Source organism: Hemitrygon akajei, chromosome 2 (genome assembly GCF_048418815.1).
Source record: "Hemitrygon akajei chromosome 2, sHemAka1.3, whole genome shotgun sequence".
Classification (NCBI taxonomy): domain Eukaryota; kingdom Metazoa; phylum Chordata; class Chondrichthyes; order Myliobatiformes; family Dasyatidae; genus Hemitrygon; species Hemitrygon akajei.
Window position 1 is genome coordinate 142232522 of NC_133125.1, and position 13577 is coordinate 142246098.

General features: G+C 45.0%; 2 protein-coding genes across 10 annotated transcripts in view; both read right to left on the reverse strand.

Moving 5' to 3' along the window:
* Nucleotides 1-3720, reverse strand: part of LOC140716069 (gamma-glutamylaminecyclotransferase-like) — a 39980-nt gene extending 36260 nt beyond the window's left edge. The window contains exons 1-2 of one of the 7 annotated variants that reach the window (XM_073028784.1): nucleotides 2972-3270; nucleotides 2049-2192 (exon numbers count right to left, since the gene is read on the reverse strand). Coding sequence is in view for 2 of the 7 variants with exons in the window: in XM_073028760.1 (XP_072884861.1) it covers nucleotides 2972-2991 (20 nt within the window). In the remaining 5 variants the exon portion in view is untranslated. Of the gene's footprint in view, nucleotides 1-2048; nucleotides 2402-2517; nucleotides 2714-2807; nucleotides 2928-2971; nucleotides 3271-3620 lie in introns of those variants that run through there. The other 6 variants (XM_073028793.1, XM_073028800.1, XM_073028760.1 and 3 more) reach the window with 6 other exon arrangements.
* Nucleotides 3721-6839: 3119 nt separating this feature from the next.
* The window catches only part of tmtc4 (transmembrane O-mannosyltransferase targeting cadherins 4), a 40640-nt gene continuing 33902 nt past the window's right edge, over nucleotides 6840-13577 (reverse strand). For all 3 annotated transcript variants that reach the window (XM_073028805.1, XM_073028803.1, XM_073028804.1), the window contains one exon: nucleotides 6840-10469. In XM_073028805.1, the coding sequence (XP_072884906.1) occupies nucleotides 10327-10469 (143 nt within the window). In that variant the 3' untranslated portion in view covers nucleotides 6840-10326. The remainder of the gene's footprint in view (nucleotides 10470-13577) is intronic.

A 13577-nucleotide genomic window follows, 5' to 3' on the forward strand; every position in this document is an offset into this window, starting at 1 on the left:
AAATATAGCCACTGTCTGGCCTTCTTTTGAGCTGCATCGATATGTAGGGACCAGGTTAGATCCTCAGAGAAACTGACACCCAAGAACTTGAAATTGCTCACTCTCTCCACTTCTGATCCCTCTATGAGGATTGGTTTGTGTTCCCTCATCTTGCCCCTCCTAAAGTCCACAATCAGCTACAGTATTTGGCCTTACTGATGTTGAGTACAAGGTTGTCACCAGAACACCAGTCAACTAGCTGGCATAGCTCGCTCCTGCACGCCTTCTCATCTCCAACTGAGATTCTGCCAACAATCACCAGCAAATTTACCGATGGCAATAGCAGCAAATCTATTAGAGAAATATTTGAAGGTTACAAAAGAACCAGCAGCACAGTATATGGTGACATATACATACCTTGATAACAAATTTACCCTGAACTTCAAACTTACTGCAAGGACATTTACCGACTTTAAAAGGAGAACATTACAAAGTGCCTTTAAGAGGCTGGTCATGACACATATCAATTCCAGCCTCCTAGACAACCTCAACCTGCTGCAATTCACCTACAGCCGAACAGGTCCGTGATGAACGCCATCACCCTGGCCCTGGAACATCTGGATAATGACACCTTAATGACCACAGCTCCACTTCAATACCATAGTTCCAAACAAACTCATCTCCAAACATCCAGATGCAGGGCTCTGCACTCTCTCGCTGCAGCTGGATTCCTACTTCCGCACAATCAGCAAGGACAGATAGCAACACCTCCAACACAATAATCCTCAATTCTGGTACATCGTGCCACCCAGTCCATCACAGAAACCAGCATCCCCTCCAAGGACCGTGTCTATTTCTTCCACTGTCTTGGGAAAGCAGCCTTCATTATGTTATGAAGGACCCCTCCCACCCCAGACATTCTCTCTTCTCCCTGTCAGAAAGAGGATACAAAAGCTTGAAAACATATTCCACCAGGCTCATAGCTCACTTTTATCCTGCTGTTACTAGACTCTTGTTCAGACTGCTCATATGCTACAAGATAGACCCACACTATACCTTGCTGTGACCTTGCACCTCAATGTCAGGCATTGCACTTTCTCCAAAACTGTGGCATGAAAGTGCCGCTACTTCCTCAGGAGCCTGTGGAGATTCAGCACGTCATCGAAAACTTTGCCAAACTTCTATAAGTGTGTGGCGGAGAGTGGGCTGACTGGCTGCACTGCAGGCTGGTATGGGAACGCCAATGCCTTTGAATGGATTCAGCCCAGCACATCCACGGGTAAAACCCTCCCAACCATTGAGCACATCTATACGAAACGTTGCAGTAGGAAAGCAGCATCCCTCATCGAAGGTCCCCACCACCCAGGCCGTGCTCTTTTCTCACTGCCGCCAGCAGGTAGAAGGTACAAGTCCCTCAGCGCTTCTCCCTATAGATGCTGCCTGGCCTGCTGTGTTCTGCCAGCATTTTGTGTGTTGTTGTTGTTGTTTGAATTTCCAGCATCTGCAGATTTCTTTGTGTTGACTCCTGCTCCTCTTACTTTTGTCCCTATGTCCTTAAATCATACTTACAGATAAGTTAAAATTACACAGATCAATAAACTGGCATTCCTATCAGTAAGAACAGATCAAGAGATAGCAATATAAACTCAATGGCCACTTTATCAGGTACACCTGCTTATTAATGCAAGTATCTAATCAGTCAATTATGTGGCTGCAACTTAATACCCAAGAACTTGGCAGATGTGGTCAGGAGGTTCAGTTGTTGTTCAGCCCGAACATCAGAATGGGGAAGAAAAGTACAGTTAATGTTTCGGACCAAGACCCTTCAGCAGGTTTTTTCCCCCATAATTTAGTGTGTGTTGTTTTAATAAAATCGATGAAGGGTTTTGGCCCAACACATTAACTGTTTATTCCCCTCCACAGATGCTGCATTCCTCCAGCATATTATGTATATTGCTCAAGATTTCCAGCATCTGCAGAATCTCTTCTGTTTATAATAACCCACTGGCGGAATTCAGCGGGTCGAGTAGTTTCTGTGGGAGGAAAGGAATTTTAGGCTGAAACCCTACCACACCGAGTCGGCACCCGAATCCTTGACAGCTCCTTTTGGTACTCGGCCGCCAAGTTCCTCCAGCAAGTTGATTGTTGCTACAGATTCCAACACCCGAAGTTGTCACAGATAGGGACTGCAGACTCCACAGACAGCATCAGACCTTGGGATCAAACGCAGTTATGCGAAACTAAACAAGTTCTTCAGGCCCCGTCTGCTCAGTCCAAATACCCGTTTCCCGGAATCACATCGTAATTCCTATCACCCTCCCGCGAGTTAACTGGTCATCCGCACACTAGATTACAGTATCCGGGGGAAACCGACACCGTCATCCGAAGCACTCTCGTAGTTTGCTACTAGACCCTACCTAGAACGATGCAATCTTTGCCAACATTTATCCTGCAGACAGCATCAACTTAACTGTAACCTAATATTTTAATCAGTTTTTGAGCGCTTGCTGCCCATTAACGGCATGTCGCGTTTATTACCGTTTCATTTGTCCTTCAAATGTCCTTCAGTGACTCGAGACATTCTGAAACTGCGAGAGATAAACTGCGAAACACAAGTTCCCAGGATCCCAAAGCACAGAAGCAAACCATTCAACCCATCGAGGTGGTTCCCGCTCGTTGTAACCCAACCGCGTTCAGTCTCACCCTTCCCAGTGAGCACCGCAAGACTTCATTATTTCCGCCGTTTAACTATTTTGGGAAAGGTTATTAAACGCACATGAAACGCCCTCCTTTGTAAGCAATGCAATCCCCATTGCCTTTACTCTTACCAACTTCAAATTAATTTTTAGAAGTGTGAAGCTGCTTTTTGTTTTGCAGTGCTCAGAGCCTGCTGTACCACACTCTCCTCTCCGCATTGGACACGGCTTGCAGCCGCACCGGTTGATAGATTGAAAGGGCTCCCAAGCCCAGAATCCCTCTCCCGGGGGCTGACCTGTGAAGAGATCTGTACATTCTTGGGAAAGCTGGAGACCTCAGGAAAGCTCTCAAATGTCAACACTGGAATCCACTTCCGACCGAGCGGACGTGATGTACGAAAGTGAGAGGCGATTGTAAGAGGCCTCCCCAATATTCCCGGACATCGAAGTTGCGCAAATCGGCGATCTTTGCAATGTCGGATTGCTGGTTTAGGACTGCTCTGGAAATTATTCAATGCTAAATTCTGAGACCCCGCCGCAGGCAAAGCCCGCAGGACCAAAATCCGGCGTGACCCCGCCCATGCACCCAATGTGTGGTGCGTTAGGAGTCACCCACTTCGCACCGGATACAGCATTACGTTGTTGGTCTTGGTATCGGACCAGTACCGGGGCCTCAATTATTGTACGGGTCACAAAGAAGAGATGCTGGAAATCCAAACAACACACACAAAATGCTGGAAAAACTCCACAGGCCAAGCCGCATCTATGCGAAAAAAGTACAGTAGACACATTCAGACTGTCGGATGCACCAGGGTGCAATGAAATTCCTTGCTCTCGTGAAACGGTCCGTGCTAACAATAACACTTAAATAAATACATTATGATCCAACTGCCTTTATAAATTATATGTAAAGAGTAAAGAAAAAGTATGCACAAAAAGACAAACCCGTGGCAGTACAAGAGGTGGTCCGCAGTGCTGCTGGGGTGAGATTAGAGTTATGCGCAGGCTCCTCCCTTAGGGGAATTCAATCCACCCTCCAGTCCGGTGACGAAGTGGCCAAGTGAGGTCTGGACGCCCCTACCCCGGAAAATGTGAATACTGGATCAGCCTCTACCTGTAGCTCATTTTAGGAGAACATTGTACTCAACTCTAGTGATCACACTAACCGGGGTCAGGATTAGGCAGGTCAGTTCAAGAACCGAATTGTTTAGGAAAGTAGCTGTTCATGAAGCTGGTGGTGTGGGACTTCAGGTTTCTGGACCTTCCGCCCAACTGTGGTAGTGGAGTTTGCATGATTTAGATGGTGGGAATCCATGACGATAGATGCTGCCTTCTTGAGGTGGCATCTCCAGTAGATGCTGTCAGTGGTGGGGAGGGCTGTGTCCTTTACTCTCTGCAGCCACTCTAAGTCACAACCTATTAAGTTGCAGAGCAGGCTTGAAGGATCCCTCCAGCTACTCTTCCTAAAGCTTCCACATTTTCACCTGGATTTAGAGCATAGAACACTGCAGGGCCTTTGGCCCATGATGTCATGCTGACCTTTTAATCTACTCCAAGATTATTCTTATGCTCCCTTCCACACACCCCAACTTTTTTCTTTCATCCATGTACCTATCTAAGAGTCTCTTAAATGTCGCTAATGTATCTGCCTCTTCCATCACTTCTGGCAGTGTGGTTCCATGGACTTACCACTCTCTCTGTAAAAGACATACTCTGACATCCCCCCCCTACACTTTCTTCCAATCACCATAAAATTCCCTCTCCTCATATTAGCCATTTCCACCCTGGCAAAAAAGTTTCTGGCTGTCCACTCTATTAATGCCTCTTATCATCTTACGCACCTCTGTTAGGCACAGCTTATCCTTCTTCACTCTAAAGAAAAAACCCCTAGCTCGCTCAACTAAAACATACTCTCTAATCTAGGAAACATCCTGTTAAAGTCTCTTCTGCACCTTCTAAAGACCATAAGACATAGGAGCAGAATTAGGCCATTTGGCTCATTGTGTCTGCTCTACCATTTCATCATGGCTGATCCAATTTTCCTCTCAGCCCCAATCTCCTGCCTACTCCCCATATCCCTTCATGCCCTGACCAATCAAGAATCTATCAGTCTCTGCCTTAAATATAAAGACTTGGCCTCCACAGCTGCCTGTGCTAAAGAATTCCGCAGATTCGCCGCTCTCTGGCTAAAGGAATTCCTTCTCATCTCTGCTCTAAAAGAACACTCTCTATTCTGAGGCTGTGTCCTCTGGTCTTAGACTCTCCCACCATAGGAAACATCCCCTCCACATCCACTCTGTCAAGGCCTTTCACCATTTGATAGGTTCAAATGAGGACACCCCTCATTCTTCAGAATTTGAGTGAATACAGACTCAGAGCCATCAAACGCTCTACATATGACAAGCCATTCCTGGAATTTTTGTGAACCTCCTTTGAACCCTCTCCAGATTCAGCACATCCATTGTGAAGGGCCCAAATCTTCTCACAATACTCCAAGAGAGTATAAAGTTTTAACAATACATCCTTACTTTTATATTCTAGTCCTCTTGAAATGAATCCTAACATTGCATTGTCCTTCTCATCACAGACTCAACCTGCAACTTAACTTTTAGGGAATCCTGTACAAGGACTCAAAAGTCCCTTTGCAGCTCAGTTTTTTTGTATTTTCTCTCCATTTAGAAAATAGGCAACACTTGTACTTTTTCTAACAAAGTACATGACCATAACTTCCCTATATCCTTCTGCACATCTTTTCTATAATGAGAAAACCAGAACGGAACACAATACTCCGTGTGGTCTAACCAGAGTTCTGTAGTTGCACCATTTCCTCGTGGCTCTTGAACTTAAAGTCATGACTAATGAAGGCCAACACAGTATACGCCTTCTTAAACACCCTGTCAACTTGCACAGCAACTTTGAGGGATCTATGGATGTAGACCCCAAGAGCCTGTTCCTCCACACAGCTATGAATCTCGCCATTAACCTTGTACTCGGTCTTCCAAAGTGAACCACTTCACACTTTTCCAGATTGAACCCCGTCTGTCACTCCTCAGCCCAGCTCTGCATCTTGTTGTAACCTACAATGACATCATCCACAACACCACCACCATTGTATCATCTGCAAACTTACTAAACCACCCTTCCACTACATCATCCAAATCATATATAAAAATCCACAAAACATCAGGGTCCCAGAACAGATCCTTGCAGGATATAACTGGTCAACAGCCTCCAGACCACCATATTTCTGGAGCTTACTGAGTCCCATGCACCTACCAATGGTTGGTGCTTGGAACTGGCCGACAGGAGTAGTGGTGGAAACAGACACAAACCTGGCAATTAAGAGGCTGTTAGACAGACACACAAATATGTAGGGAATTGAGGGATATGGGTCATTAACATAAGAAACAGTTTAATTTGGCATCATATTTGATGTAGACTGTTACTGTCCAGTGTTGTTCTAATGTTTTCAGTTGCTTAAGTCCAAAACTAAAAAGGTAAAAGATCATTAATAAATGCAATAGGGAGAAACTTTCCAACCAAAGTGTTCACAGAATTTACAGCAGAAGTACAAGTCTGTTGGCCCAGCTAGACCAATTGTGGTGTGTCTGCTCTGCACTAGGGTCTATTCTGTATTTAATATTTCAATAATATCTGTGCAATATTGTAAATATATTGTTTGATTAAGCATTCTTTATTGATTACATAATTAATTACTGGTTATACTGTACGTAAAAGTACATGAATAGAATACGTTATCATGTTACCACAAGTGTGTGCTTCGCTAAAAATAAAAAAGAGTACACGTTTGCAGTCTCCTTATGTTTTTCTTTCAACTAATTTTTTGTTTTGGAGTTTCAAAAATAAAACAAGGTCCTCCCATCCCAGTCCAGTTCCCCACTTCCATCCATCTCCTGTCCTTCACCTCACCCAGCTCCTGTGGGAGTGTGGTGGCTTTTCTTGCAAAGAAAATGGTGACGTGAAAGATGTGGCAGGATAGAAGGAATGCGGGGTAGAGAAAAAAATAGCACAATACATCCATGCCGCACCATCTCTGGATTCTAACCACACTCCTTTATTTGTATGTTCCAATCCCAAGGAAGGTAGGCATCAATCAAATCTTTTGAAATTGATCACATTAATAATTGAATATTAGAACAAATGTTGAATGTAAAAACATGTTTTAATAATAACAAAATTGTTTCCGAAACAAAAATATATACAGTTTCAAACATGCATCTAATACCTCAAACAAATTTAACACTGGGTGACATGTTCTCTTCACATTCTGCAATTATCCAAAGTGACATAAATTATATAAAAAAAATCAAAATTTTAAGACTGAAGACAAAATTCAACCGTAATGACACAACACCTTGTAGTGTTTGTTCTTCTGCAATTTGGTTCCACTGTGGTGGTCACTGGAAGTGTAATGCTCTGGACAGATTTTGATTAAAGACGGATTTCTGGGCACGAGCATATTTCATGTGTGGAGATGGGAGGGATCTTGTTACATTCTTGTACTCCATATTTAACCTCAATAAAAACAAGAGCCAACCAGCTCTCAAACAGAAGCTGGCTGCCTCCTGTGGGCCCAAGGTCGACCTGAATACTTGCAAATGGTGATAAGGTGGGAGCGGCAGGGGAGCAGGGAGATGTACATCTTCTGTACAAAATGGATGGGGAGAAAATATAACTGACAGGGCCATTATAACGGAGTTCCATCTAGGGGTTGGAGCTTTGCTGTTGTTGGGGAGACAGTCACATGCCAGGGATGAGTGCAGATCGAGTGGTTGTCTGCAAGGAGGTTGACAGGCAACTGTGGCCTGATCTGTGATCAGTAGCACAACTGGAGGGGATATCAAGTTTCAGCAGGTGCCGTGCATTAAGGAAGGTGGCTGAGTGGTGACAAGGGCCAGGTGAGTGTATCCAGGACTTTACAGTTCATTAGTTTCAGCTGGAAGACGCAGCCTCAGAAGAAGGGGCATCCTTTTAGAAGGGAGAAGAGGAGGAATTCCTTCAGCCAGAGGGTGGTGAATCTGTGGAATCTGTTGCCACAGATGGCTGTAGAGGCCGAGTCATTTTAGGCAGAGGCTGACAGTTTCTTGATTAGTCATCAGGGCATGAAGCGATACGGGGAGAAGGCAGGAGATTGGGGCTGAGAGGAAAGAGGGAACAGCCATAATGAAATGACAGACCAGACTCAATGGACCAAATGGCCCAATTCTGTTCTTATATCTTATGGTCCTAAAATAAAGAGAGGACAATTAGTGTGATTACTGTTCTTTAATTCAGAGGGATAACTAGAAATTTAATCCAAAGATAGTTCTTCCCTAAACACAAGAAATTCTGCAGATGTTGGATCCAGAGCAACAGAAGATGCTGGAGGAACTCAATGAGTCAGGTGAACGGTCTTGACCCAAAACGTCAACTGTCCATTTCTCTCCACAGATGCTGCCTGACCAGCTGAGTTCCTCCAGCCTTCTCTGTTTAATTTTTTCCTACTTGGCTTAAGGAAAGGGCTGTATGGCTTTAATCATTGGTGAAGTCTGCACAGCTTGGAAGCTCAGTGTTGTGTGTTGTACAGCCAGTAGCACATGAGAATTCCTCAACACTGAACAACCACAGTGGGAAGAAGTGCCACACACGGTCCAGTCTGAGTGATGGTTAGAGGCACCAGGGTGCATCATGGAGCTCGTGTGGGTTAAATGATTTCAGATTTGTTCACGCTGCGCTTAAGGAAGCAGGAGGGGAAATGGGTGAGCTGTGGGCAGAGGAAGTACACCTCATCCCAGGATCAGTTTTCCAGATGGCTGGTGGGGGAGAGGTGTGGATGATCTCCAGAATTTGCAACCAGAGCCTAAATTACCGCATTAAGGGGTGATAACTGCACAAGGAGGAAGCAGTGAATATCCAAATGCAATTGTGGTAGGGGCCTGGATCATGAGGGGAATGGACATGCCTCTTTGTAGCTTTAGACATGCTAGGGTCAAGGATTCACTGAAAGGGGATGGGGAGGCGGTAACTGACAGAGATGGCGATTCACACTGGTACAAACAACATTGAGTAAAATAAGGGATGGCACCGAGAGTAGATTAAAAATAGGTCCTCTAAATTTGGATTAGTGAAGGTCAGTGAATTTGGAATCTTCAATCAGTGAAGACAGTGGGGATGAATCAGACAATAATAAGCTAGTGAGTGTAATGTCAGTGGTAGGGAAATTATTGGGAAAATGTCCTAATAAACAGGATTAATCTGCACTTGGAGGGGCCGCACTGTTCAGAGATGGGTAACATGGAATTGGTAAGGAGATCCACACTGAGTATCTTGGATGAATTTTTTGAAGAGATGACGAACTATGATTGTGAGAGTAGTGTCATAGTCTCTATGGACCTCAGTACGGGACATGACATCACCCCTCAACAAGAGTGGTCAAAAAGGTCCATAAGATCCAGGGCAGAATGACGAGTTGGATCTGAAACTAGCTTGGTTGCTTTTTGTGTTTTTGGACATTTGTGTGTGACCTGTGGTACTGTGCTGGGATCAGTGGTGGAATCTTGCTGTTTGTTTTGTATATTAATGATCTAAATGTGAACATAAGAGCCATGGCTACAGTCTAAGTGTTAGGAAATTGGATTGGTAGTTAAGACATTTGATAGCTAGCATGGAGAAAGTGGGCTGAAGGGCCTGTTTCTGTGCTGTATGATTCTATGACAAGTATTATACCACGACTAAAAGTTATATTTTGAGGCTACATTGCACATTTTAGTGTTTCCCCTGAGTTCATAAGGTGATGGGTGATGACTAAAGTGGTTAAGATGATTAATGTGGTTGATTGAGTCATAGAGAGATAGAGAAAGAGAAGGGAAGAGGGGGAGGGGGGAGAGGGAGAGAAAGGAGAAAGGGCTAGAGAGAGATTCGGAGCAAGAGACAGAGAGACAGAGATTCTACCTTTGGTGAGTACGGTGTAGACACTGAGGCAGATCCTTGAAATCAGAGGCTAGCCTCTGTGGGGGTGATGTCAGGAAGCACTTTTTGATACAAAGGATGAGGGAGATCAGCAAATCCCACCCCCAAAAAGGCTGTGGGTTAAAATGTAAATACATAGCACAATCGATACTGCTGAACCAGGACATTAGGAGTTACAGAAGTATGCTGGAGAGATCAGACATGATTCATTGAATAAGGGTACAAGCTCAAGAGGCCCTGTAGTTCCTCATGTCCCAAAGTACTTCACCTGTGTTTGGGTTAACCCCTGACTCTCAACAGCCTGCGACGATGAATCCATGGTGTTTATTCTAGCAATGCCAATCCCACTTCCATAGATCCAAAGTCTGTCAGTAACTGGAGATGAACTGGGCTTCCCACAGACTGTAGCTGGTGATAGAAGCCACATCACTCACAACGTTTTAAGGCGGAGTCTGATAAATATTGGCTGGAGAAAGGGCACTCAAAGTTGACCTAACAGGCAGGAGCCAGCAGTAACACAACCACAAACCTGCAGGAAAACTGGCTTGTGTGCGACTCACTGTGGAAGCTCTGTTCCTTCCTACAGCAGTGCTGTATTTATCAGGCAGGGATATCTTGAACAGAAAACGCCAAGCTCCTGAACATTTATCTATCTCTCTCTCTCCACCTTCTGCCATCTGCGTCAGCCCTGCTTCAGTTGTTCCAGTTTCTTCTTCAACAAGCTGTAGTTCTCCACAATCCCCGGTGAGGAAGGGTCTAGTTTTAGTGCAATCTCGTAGCGCTCCTTGGCCAGTTTCAGCTTTCCCCAGCGATGGTACAGCACAGCTGCAACAGGACAACACACACAAACATGCACAATGAACCAGGCGTGGAACAAACCTATTTAGTTATGCTGATGACACTACACTGATCGGCCTAATCTCAAATAATAACGAGGCAGCCTACACAGACGAAGTTATCACCCCGACACAGTGGTGTCAAGAAAACGACCTCTCCCTCAATGTCACAAAAACAAAGGAGCTGGTTGTGGACTGCAGGAGAAACGGAGACTGGCTAATCCCTATTGACATCAATGGATCTGGGGTTGAGAGGGCAAACAGATTTAAGTTCCTTGGCATACACATCACCGAAGATCTCACGTGGTCTGTACATACCAGCTGTGAGGTGAAAAAGGCACAACAGCACCTCTTTCACCTCAGATGGTTGAAGAAGTTTGGTATGGGCCCCCAAATGCTAAGAACTTTCTACAGGGGCACAATTGAGAACATCCCGACTGCCTGCATCACTGCCTGGTATGGGAACTGTACTTCCCTCAATCGCAGGACTCTGCAGAGTGCAGACAGCCCAGTGCATCTGTAGATGTGAACTTCCCACTATTCAGGACATTTACAAAGACAGGTGTGTAAAAAGGCCCCAAAGGATCACTGGGACCCAAGTCACCCCAACCACAAACTGTTCCAGCTGCTACCAGCAGCATAAAAGCCAGAACCAGCAGGCTCCAGGACAGCTTCTTCCACCAGGCCATCAGACTGATTAATTCATGCTGATACAATTGTATTTCTATGTGATATTGACTGTCCTTGTACATACTATTTGTTATAAATTACTATAAATTTCACATTGCACATTTAGATGGAGATGTAACGTAAAGATTTTTACTCCTCATGTATATGAAAGGTGTAAGTAATAAAGTCAATTCAGTTCAAACTGTGGCAAGGCAATGGTTAAGATAACATCCAGGCAAGAATAGTTAGATATAGCATGCAGTCAACTCAGGCAAGAAAGAAGAGCCTAGCTGTCCTTTGCACAGCAGCAGACCACAGCCACGTGGTATACCAAGACAAGGTAAGGATGCAAACAAAGGTGACATTCACTACTAGTCAGTTACTTTACTAATTCTGAAGCCCTTTAATGCATAGATTTTAATGGCTATTGATACCTGTTTTACTGCAGTCTGATTGGTGACTGATTATGCAAATAAGAAATTTGAACATTCACAAGTCAATATCTGTATCTGATTTCGGTACAAAAAATTAAATTTCTTTATTCAAGCTTTACAGCAGTTAGGTGATAGCGGCTAGGCTGTTCACCCTGTGCGCAAGTAAATGAAGAGTGATTGAGGAATGAGTGCAGGTTTTCAGAGTCCAGCTAACTGGCATGACAGTTGTTTGGGACAGTCAACAGGAGAAATTCTGCGCAGGAACGGGGGCCATTTCAAGAAGGAGGTTGATTTGAAGTGTTCAAAACCAAAATGCATGCATTTAAGGTGAAAAGGGGCAGGTTCAAACCCGATGTGCAGGTTGAGGTTTTTTTTAATAAACACAAGAAACTCTGCAGATGCTAGAAATCCAAAGCAACACACACACACACACAAAATGCTGGAGGAACTCAGCAGGTCAGGCAGCATCTATGGAAATGACGAAATAGTCGATGCTTTGGGCCGAGACCTTCTTCAGGACTGGGAAGGAAAGGGGAAGACACCAGAATAAAAAGGTGGGGGAAGGGGAAGGAGGCTAGCTGGAAGGTGATAAGTGGGAAAGGTCAAAGGCTGGAGAAAGAAACGGATAGGAGAGGAGCGTGGTGCATAGGAGAAGGGGACCCAAGGGGAAATGTTAGGTAGGCGGGAAGAGGTGAAAAGTCAGAGCAGGGAATAGAGAAAGAGGGAAGGGTTTTTTTCCCCAGAAGGAGAAATCTATGTTCATGCCATCAAGTTGGAAGCTAAGCAGATGGAATACAAGGTGTTGCTCAACCACCTTGAGGGTGGCCTCATCTTGACATACGAGGAGGCCTTGCACCGATATGTTAAAACAGGAAAGGGAATCGGAATTAAAATGTTTGGCCGCTGGGAAGTTCTGATTTTGGCCGATGGAGCAGAGATGCTCAATGACGCGGTCCTCCAATTTACAACGGGTCTCATGAATGTAGAGCAGGCCACATCAGGAGCACCAAACCCATGAGATTCTCACATGAAGAGTTGCCCCACCTGGAAGGAAGTTGCAGAGGATGACGTGTTGGATACAGAGGCGGATGGGGTGGTAGGTAAGGACAAGAAGAACTCTATCACTGTTACAGCAGCGGGAAGATGGGGTGAGCGCAGATGTTTGGGGAATGGAGGAGATGCAGGCTAGAGCAGCATCAATAGCGGAGAGAGGGAAGTTCTTTGAAGAAGAAGGATTCTCAAATGTTCTGGAATAGAAAGCCACATCCTGGGAACAGATGCGGCGGAGACAAAGAAACTGAGAAAAGGGAGTAGCATTGTTACAGAAGATAGGATGGGAAGAAGTATAGTCAAGAAAACCAGGGAAATCAGGTTTAAAAGATGTCAATCGACAGTTTGTCTCCTGAGGTGGAGACAGAAAGAGCGAGAAAGGGGAGGGAGGTGTCAGAAATGGGCCAAGTGAATTTAAGGGTAGTGTGGAAGTTAGAGACAAAGCTGAAAAAAAAAAATCGACGAGCTTAGCATGGGTGCATGAAGCATCACCGATGCAGTTCTCAATGAAGCAGAGGAAAAGTTGGGGAGTATTGCCAGGGAAGGCTTCGAAAATGGACTGTTCTACATAGCGAGCGAAGACACAGCTGGGGCCCATGGCAATCCCTCAAGTTTGGGGAAAGTGTGAGGAGCCAAAGGAAAATTTGTTGAGGGTGAGGACCAGTTCTGCCAGATGGAAGGCGGTGGGGGTGGAGGAGAATTGGTTGGTTCTTTTGTCAAGAAAGGAGTGGAGAGCTTTGAGGCCTTTTTGATGGGGTTAGAGGTGTATAAGGCCAGACATCCATGGTGAAAATGAGGCAGTCAGGGCCAAGGGATTGAGACTTACTGAGGAGATCGAGGGCATAAGAAGTGTCACAAATGTAGCTGGGAAGGGACTGAACCAAGGGGAAAAGAATGGAATCAATGTAGAGAATGGTGGGTGCTTGGAGGAGATTACAGAGATA